Source organism: Diaphorina citri, unplaced genomic scaffold (assembly GCF_000475195.1).
Source record: "Diaphorina citri unplaced genomic scaffold, Diaci psyllid genome assembly version 1.1 scaffold267, whole genome shotgun sequence".
In the NCBI taxonomy this organism is placed as follows: Eukaryota; Metazoa; Arthropoda; class Insecta; order Hemiptera; family Psyllidae; genus Diaphorina; species Diaphorina citri.
This window is the reverse complement of record NW_007377704.1, coordinates 145,194-154,532: the sequence shown is the minus strand read 5'-3', so window position 1 is coordinate 154,532 and position 9,339 is coordinate 145,194. Positions and strand designations below refer to the sequence as shown.

The window sequence follows — 9,339 nt, the reverse complement described above, 5'->3', positions numbered from 1 at the left end:
AAAATAAACGTCATATTTGAAGGACTCTGCTAATAAGAGAATGATGAGAGCTCCCGAAGTACTTTCACAATATGTTAAAAAAGCCTTCATTTTTTGTGTGTAGACAATGTGCGTAGTACAATACAGAGAGGAAGAAAAACGGGAAAAACACTTCCAAAATTCGATGATTTTTCAAAGAAATTTCAAGCATAAAGTAAAGGATATTGAAGAAAGCATATTAGTAAAATAAGGATCTAGTCTAGAATAAGGTAATTCATTTTCACTAGAATACGTGTATTTTTCTTGTGGATTCTTGAGTTACCCTTAATAACTCCAGATTTCATAAGAAAATTACGATTAATGAGAAGACCAATACTTATGGTGAGTCAGTTTAGGTACCATTCAAATTCATATTTTACCTAGGCAACTTTATTTCATTAATACTATGGGTACTAGGACTATGAAGATAAATTCATTTGAAACTCTATTGCTTGGCTAATTCACTAACAAAATCTATTATCTAAACGTATAATATACATGGATAACATGTAATAATAAATCCAACTAGACTAAGGCATCATATGAACAGCATCAAAGTGTCTTCAAAAGTCAAGTATGCATGAATATGATGTGATTAATTTGAGACCATGATACTTGATTCCGAACACCTTGTATACAAATTGAATAACAAAATCATTATAAAAAATATTCGAAAAACTTGGTAAAAACGCTCCAAATAAATAGAGAATCCTAGCAAATTATATTTAATAGTAGACTTTATAAAACAAATAATGTACAAACCTTAAAATTACATACTTACAACGTTCTAAACTATTTTGATTCTAATAAAAATTCAAATGGTTTTGACTTTGCGCAGTATTAATATTCTCCTCACAAAATAAAAATGTAGATATTGCAAAAGACAATAGAATCACAATATAATACTCAATAGACTAGCGTAATTCATCCGAAATATAAACGTCATACAAAGAAAAGAAGATGAATTTAATCGTTTAAAAATGGTATTCACAATTTTGTGACAGATTAAAGAAGCTTTCAACAGAGCATTTCCTTATTAGTTTAAGATGCCCAATAGGTACTTCAATATACAATAAGAGTTCTTATCAATAATTACGTGTATGATATGTATATGTAATCTGATCCTAGGATCGGTCTGAGATTCAAAGGCTGATATTCCAATCATATTATGAATATCGAAGTCCATCTTGATATTTCTCATGATCTAATGAAAGCAGTAATAAATAAAATTGTACCTCAAACATAAGAGTAAAATAAACGTGTCTACGTATAATGGATTTCTCTCCAGGATAAAGCATAGATATAGGAGACTCTTGAATGAATAATCATTGGGCGAGGGTAAAGCCCAAGACATTTTTGACCACCTTGAGCTCCAATCGAGTCGTCTAAATCTCATTTTTTTTTGTCGCCAGTCGTCCAAATCTCAAATAAACAAGGATAAAATCCAAACAGGAGGCCTCGGCTGAGATTCGATCCGCGGCCTTCTGTTTACCAGGCAACCGCCTCGACAACTGTGTCACATAATCACATATCAGCCTTCTGTGTTCTCAGTATGACTGAAAAGTTACATAATACTGATCAGGGACATTATACAAAATATACTTATACTTACATTAAGTCTAGAAGTATACGTGTATAAAATTAGCAAGTGTGGTAAACAATTCATCCAAGTCAGTCAAATAGGAAGTGCCCAGCTTCAGGAATTAAGAAGCCCCAGCCTTATGATGGGCGCGTAGTTGTCAGCTCAGTTCTTGTTTGGAGATGGGTTCCGAAGGGTCGCAAGGTCTCATGAATTCTTGTCCTGCCTCGTGCAGCCACTTGTTGGACACTGGAAACAAGAGGTCACATTGAACATTAGATACTGTTGTCGTTAACGATTTCAGGAATAGACTAAAAGGTCATTTTACTGGATTGGGTACTAAGACCGCGTTTCACGAAGTCGGAGTTGGCATAAATTCTGGATTGAACTGGGTATTAAGGAGCGCACTGGAAACAAGAGGTCACATTGAACATTAGATACTGTTGTCGTTAACGATTTCAGGAATAGACTAAAAGGTCATTTTACTGGATTGGATACTAAGACCGCGTTTCACGAAGTCGGAGTTGGCATAAATTCTGGATTGAACTGGGTATTAAGGAGCGCGGTATTAAGGAGCGCTCCGCCCCGCCAAGTCAAGAAAGTTTGACCGCGCTACTAGAGATATAAAGTGTAGCTCATTCCTAGATTGATCTCAATTCTGATTTGGTAGTAGCGTCATAACGAAAGTATCAGTTCCCAAGGGATCACTCAAGTTAAGCAACGTCGTGATTGGTTGGTATCTGAACGGGTGACTATTTGGGCTAGTGATGCACGACAAGAATTAGTCATTTCTTGTCTTCACTCGTTTCGCGTGCATTACTAGTGCAGATCATGTTCGCCCCGGGCGGAAATCGAACCCGCGACCTAGCGCTTACAAGGCAGGAGCCCTGCCTTTCAAGCGAACTAACCCATTCACATTTGTCGTTCGAAAAAAAAGTTTCGTGTGTAGCGACTGTAGTGTGAACACTCTCATTTAAATTTCATTGCTTACAAGGACATTTTGTGTCGTCCGAAAAAAAAATCGTGTCGTGTGTAGTGTGAACGCTCTCTCTCATTTAAATTGCATTTCCTACAAGACATTAGAAAAAAATCGGATGAAACTCACGACAAGTGGAAACACTGCACAGGATCTTACTCATATACTCACCCCACTTGGATCCAGTGAGTACAGGACAGGCAGCATGCCTCGTATAGTAATCACCATCCCCACTAGAGTGCAAATTATGCCAGAACGCTGCAGTCCCCTTCTCAGGCCACAGGGACAGGTTGAGTGAAGTGAATTGGATCCAGTGAGTACAGGACAGGCAGCATGCCTCGTATAGTAATCACCATCCCCACTAGAGTGCAAATTATGCCAGAACGCTGCAGTACCCTTCTCAGGCCACAGGGAGAGGTTGAGTGAAGTGAAAACTGTGGCACCTCCCTGTGCTACGTCACTCATCTGAAATACAACAGGGTAAAAGTCAGTAGGATAGTTAACAGAGTGGCCTTCGGATCTGGAGGTTGGTGGTTCCAGTCCATGTAATAAAATTTAGCACGGTGTATACTCGTAAATGAAGAGAATACATGACAACCGATGGACAAAATCAGTATTGGAACGGAGCCCCAGAGAGTACAAAAGACCAAGAGACCGTTGGGAGAAGGATCTCAAGAATATTGCAGGGAAAAATTGAATCCATCCGGCGCAGGATAGAGAGAAGTGGAAGTTAGCTCGAAAAACCTACTTCTCATGATTTGAATCAAAACAAAGGAGACTACAACTTTATGAAACTCCAAAACTTCCTTTTTGTGGCGAATATTTCTGCTGAATTTAATTAAAATCGCCATTCAAGAGTAATTGGTGAAACAAATAAGAAGACAGATTTACAAACAAAATAAGCTAGAGCTCATTTAGTTATGTACTTACATAAAACAGGACAGTTGCTACACGATTTCCCGTGCCGAGAGATTTGAAAGCATTTGCTTCTCCTGGCTGTAGACAAAATAAAACACGTTTTATTGTGAGTTATGAGAACTTAATACTAATATAGGTGTTTCACAACATACTGTAGTAGGTACCTGTACTTCTTATTCTTCTTTTGTCAGTCTCTTCCAGGCAGCCCTATTGTGTACCTCGTGTACTGACAAATTTTTCTCACCCAGGTCTTTTTTCCCTCCATAAGGCGCTTCAACACTTGCGTGTCGTTCGCGCCGATCCCTTCCGGGTTATATCTTGGTGTAAAGGCCATGGCTTTCAGGTAAGACAAGGTTGAGTCAATGTTAATAGGGTCGTTGATTAGGGACGGGATTGATGGTAGGGATGAACGGCCTTGGTTGTGTGATGGGTAGGAAAGTAAGTGTTGGACAGACAGAGAGAGGTTCACCACAGCTGCAGGATGGACGAGGAGTTTTATTAAACAGGAACTCATGTGTTAGGCGAGTCACTCAGGTCTTGATTCACACAATCTTTTCACTTTTTCTTCGCCCAGTAGTACCTGCACTAATGAAATAAAAATAGAATAAAAATAATTAAATAATCCATTACCTACTTAGTCATGAACCTAAACATTATTGTTTAGGACCAAAGTCTTACCCTGGCGAAATCATAATGCGGTTCATAGTGACCCCCAATGCCATAGTTGACCACCTGCAGCTCTTCTGCCGTACTAGTGGTCAACCCAGTCATATGCTCAACACGTCTGCTGATTCGTTCAATTACAGGATGCTCGGGTTCTCGTAGCCATGCTGACTTGCTGATACGATAGTTGGCTATCTCCAACTCTCCGGTCTTGTAGTTCTGGACTGTGGCTCTCCTTAGCTGAAATATGGAAAAAATGTCTTTATAAGTATTAGATAACAATCTTATTTCATTCCGGCCACTTGCGTCGAGACGGTTTGACACTGGGAATGTGTGTGGCGGAAAAAGCATCAAACTTAATGGGAGATGTAGTTCGGAAGCTTTTTTAGCCACACACGTTCCTAACAGACCTAGTGTCAAACGGTCTGAGCGTGAGTGGTCGGCACTATGTTTGCAGTACTGAACAACTTTTAAACTATCCCAATTCTGACAAACTGTGATTCTACAAATCGTACGATGTCAAATTGTACAGTCGGAAATCTTATAGATAAGTAGTTCGCAAAATGATAGAGGAAAATTTTTTATAGGCTGGGGATGTAAAACGATTTTTACACTACGCTGCGGAGATAGGTACATAAATGCCCGAGGATTATTGTTTCACATATTCTATTCAGTTATATATGAAAATTAACAAACAATAATGTCTGAAACGTAGACCAATTTACCCGAGGTTGAGCCATCTTCTTGATCAAATCAATCTCAGAGTCATACATGACATCTCTGTACAGTATAATACGGGGCTGCAGATATGCCTCTTCTTCCTTCAGTGGCATCAGCCGCAGGTACGGCACATTCCTGTGTACATAGCGACATTTGAGTTGAGCCACTATAGCCGGCGGCACTGTCAAATCACCGCGGCACAGCATTTCATACTTCTCCCGCTCTGTCACCTCAAGTGTTGGGGCTACATTCTGGAAAAAATATAATCATAATATACAATAGGTACCTACATGTTTTAATTATTTTAATTGAACGAACAAAGTGAATTTTAAATTTTAACTCAATAATTTAGAAACAAGTTTAGGTGTAGTTTTCTTTCGAGAACTCTTGGAAACAGAACCGGTTCTTTTTTGGAAACTGGAATGACGCCTGCATTAAACCAGAGGAAATTCAATATGGCAATCCATCACAGTCGGTTCCGTTTCCGAAAGTTTCCCGAAAGGAAAATACACCTTATGTCTCTTTGTTTTCAAGTTTGGAAAGCCTTGTCCCATTTTGATGAAACTTGGCATACATGGTCAACACATGACAGAAGCTGGCTTAATAAAAGACTTCTCACTGCATTTGCATTTTTCATTCCTTATTTTTCTTCTGTACCAAGAATGAAAACTATTTGTTATGTTTTCCTACGTGAAGAGTGCAAAACTTGCGAAGGTGTTAAGGTGTGTCCACACATTGATCAACGGCCCGCTATGCGTGGAGAGGTGGACACACCTTTACGTTTGGAGTTACAAATCCTCAAGGAATCGTCTCTTGAACTCTCACTTACATTCACTTTAGGTGGTTCATCCTTAAGCTCTGGAGATTTATTGAGTGCTTCCTGATAGTACAGCTTGTTCCCCTGGGCTCTCTGATGAGTGGGGAATATCATGAGCAACTCCTCTGTCAGATGTAGAGCTGATTTGACTTGGCCTGAAATCAAATGAGAGAACACAGAGTTGGTAAGATTTTGTACGCTTCCACTTTTAGGTCGTGGTTATGTACCGGGTTGAGATAGGCAAGGTTGGTAAACTTGCCTTGTCTTTAAGTTACCACTCCCATGCCAAACTGTAGAAACAATATCCTGTTTCACCTAGTCTTGTCTCAATTTAACCCGGTACATAACCACAACTTCAAGTCAGGCCTTAGCAAGTTGGACTTTAACGGGAAATCGAGGATACCTAACAATGGGCTGAATCAGGATTAAAATCAATCCCAAGATAAACTGAAGTGTATTATCTCGGAATAATAATAGTGCTTATTAAATATAAATTTTATACTCAGGGTGTCTACCAAAATGGAAAAATAAAATTCCCTGACTTTTCTCGGTTTTCCAGTCCATTTTTTCCAAATTTCCAGTCTACTTTTTCAAGATCTTCCACCCTATTCCCACTGCGTCACAACAGATTTTTTTTTTTCTTCAAGTAATGTTTTCAAGCCTGTTCAACATTAATTCTCCAATCTTTTTTCATCCCACTGAAATAACTGCGCCGCATTTTTTTTGTAATTTTTCGGTCTACACATTCACACATCCTGGGGGATGAAGGTTGACACGAAAAGAATGAGGAACAGCGCTGCAGGTAAAAATTGTGAGCTATACAATCTATAGAAACTAAAATTTTTAGGACGGGCCGCAGGCGAAAATTTTGGTTTCATCAATTATTTGCGGTAAAAAAAGAGCTGAAAAAAATCTGCGTTTGCCTGAGATCGAACCCATAACTGCGCATATCGCGAACAAACTGCGGATACCCCTCCAGATCCGAAGGCCACTCTGTTAACTATCCTACTGACTTTTACCCTGTTGTATTTCAGATGAGTGACGTAGCACAGGGAGGTGCCACAGTTTTCACTTCACTCAACCTCTCCCTGTGGCCTGAGAAGGGTACTGCAGCGTTCTGGCATAATTTGCACTCTAGTGGGGATGGTGATTACTATACGAGGCATGCTGCCTGTCCTGTACTCACTGGATCCAAGTGGGGTGAGTATATGAGTAAGATCCTGTGCAGTGTTTCCACTTGTCGTGAGTTTCATCCGATTTTTTTTTCTAATGTCTTGTAGGAAATGCAATTTAAATGAGAGCGTTCACACTACACACGACACGATTTTTTTCGAACGACACAAAATGTCCTTGTAAGCAATGAAATTTAAATGAGAGTGTTCACACTACAGTCGCTACACACGAAACTTCTTTAATCTTTTTTCATCCCACTAGGGTAAGGGCTTAAGTCCTCCATTTGCACATGAAATAACTGCGCCGCAGGCCAAATTCTTTCAAGATATTGGCCCTGAGTCAATTTCTTACAGCCATTTCCCTCTGATCTGGATTTGGGCCCCTAATAAGTAGTTACTTACTATGAACACCCGAAATGACCCAACAGGGATTTATTTTTCCAAAATCAACTCTAACAGGCGAAATTTTTGAACATTTTGGTTTAAAATCTTCAGAAATACAATCTCATCGAAATTCTAATCTTCAGCTCCACATGAGATTTTTTATTATTATTATTATTATTATTATTATTACCAGCCTGATTCCTCGAATTTGCCATCAAAAATTTTGTCAAAAGAAAACGAATGTGCCATCAAATTCATTAACTGCGCCGCAGGCCAAATGCTTTCAAAATATTGGCCCTGAGTCAATTTCTTACAGCCACTTCTCTCTGATCTGGCTTTGGGCCCCTAGTAAGTAGTTACTTACTATGAACCCCCAAAATGACCCAACCAAGATTTTTTTTTTTTTTTTCCAAAATCAACTCTAACAAGAAAAGAGGCGAACAGAATATTATAATAGCGCCGAAGGCGAAATTTTTGAACATTTTGGTCTAAAATCTTCAGAAATACAATCTCATCGAAATTCTAATCTTCAGCTCCACATGAGATTTTTTTTTTTTTTATCAAGCATGAACCTGAAGCTTGTAATTTTTCAGTCTACACGTTCACACATCCTGGGGGATGAAGGTTAACACGAAAAGAATGAGGAACAGCGCCGCAGGCAAAAATTGTGAGCTATACAATCCATAGAAACTAAAATTTTTAGGACCGGCCGCAGGCGAAAATTTTGGTTTCAAAAACCAAGTTATCCAAAACACAACATTTGGCGCCGCAGGCGAATTTTTTTGAAAGTTTTAGTCTACAATAGTAAGAGAAGCTTGTCAAAGGTGTAATCTTCAGCGCCGCAGGCGAAACTTAAACTTTTCAGTAAGTATATACCCTTTAGCCATGAGTCAGTTTAAATACAAGTACATACAAGACAAGTATTGTTTATTTCCTACTATATAATAGTAGGCTACACAATAATAGTAGGCTACTACTATTATTGTGGTCAAATTCTCAAATTATTTGAGGATAAAATTCCATAACTCGGCTGGGATTGAACCCACGCCCTCCTGTTTACCATCAGGCGAGCGTCTTGACCACTACACCACCGAGCCAGGAATAGAGCGTTATACACCGACCTGAATTTTGTTGGAACACTAAGTGCAATCATATATCACCTCTACGCACGCCTCCACAAAATGACATGTTTATATTGTCCATTGTCTAAAAGTTGAAACTTAGTAAATCACTGGAGAGCATTGGTGGGCTTTGTATTTTATGTTACTCATACTGATTGTCAATTAAAAACATCTCCATGTTATTTAAGATTGTCAGTTAGGATTGTGGTTAGAAACGTCAGGCCAGCCACCCACATTCAGACCGTCTGACAGAGCTCACTACACTAAGTGAGAATGTTGTCTTTAAAGCCTTAAAAAAGAGAGGAGGGATAAAGCTATGTCCCCAAGTGATTGTTACATTATCGTTTCTGCAAGGGACAAACGATGCTCCCTGAATATGTACTGACGATTAAACAGAATAAAGAGTGTAGTGTAAGCTATTTAGTAAACTCCTTAACTCATCATACCGTAGATGTTTGTCAACAAGTAACTACCTATGTCATTCCGAGGAGGATTTAATAAAATACCATTAACCCCGAAAACGCATAAAGACCGAATAGAGAAGATTTCAGAATCATGGAAAAGTCAGACGACGACCGGGGGGCTGAAAAATGAATTGAAAATTCAGTCGAGCTGAAACTAAATCTCTTCAAGATCCATAGGTACTCTCTCGTACATAATGTTGAATTTACATGTTATGGCCATAAGTCACTGGGAAAATGTCACGGGGGAATAATGAAATACGAGGAAACTTAGCCGGGGGAGATATTGAACTTCAAAGACTGTTGGACAAATTGCTTTCCTAAACATTTCTTCTACATGGTGGGTTCAATCAACTGAACATAATGTCTATCTATGCTCCGTAGGAACTACATAAGTACATCTATAAATATGGGGCTCACGAGAGTTTTCCTTTATAGCTTAGAGTCCTTGGTCGCGTCGTATTTATGTAGGGTGTTTAGCAATATTATGGCCATAATCCTGGTACGGAA

At 39.0% G+C, this 9,339-nt stretch overlaps 1 protein-coding gene across 1 annotated transcript in view; it reads right to left on the bottom strand.

Moving 5' to 3' along the window:
* Window positions 1-109: 109 nt before the first annotated feature.
* Window positions 110-9,339, bottom strand: part of LOC103506858 (prolyl 4-hydroxylase subunit alpha-2) — a 36,439-nt gene continuing 27,209 nt past the window's right edge. The window contains exons 5-11 of the mRNA XM_026821828.1: window positions 5,704-5,846; window positions 4,880-5,125; window positions 4,170-4,394; window positions 3,504-3,569; window positions 3,007-3,038; window positions 2,745-2,878; window positions 110-1,846 (exon numbers count right to left, since the gene is read on the bottom strand). Of these exons, the coding sequence (XP_026677629.1) occupies window positions 1,758-1,846; window positions 2,745-2,878; window positions 3,007-3,038; window positions 3,504-3,569; window positions 4,170-4,394; window positions 4,880-5,125; window positions 5,704-5,846 (935 nt within the window). The 3' untranslated portion in view covers window positions 110-1,757. The remainder of the gene's footprint in view (window positions 1,847-2,744; window positions 2,879-3,006; window positions 3,039-3,503; window positions 3,570-4,169; window positions 4,395-4,879; window positions 5,126-5,703; window positions 5,847-9,339) is intronic.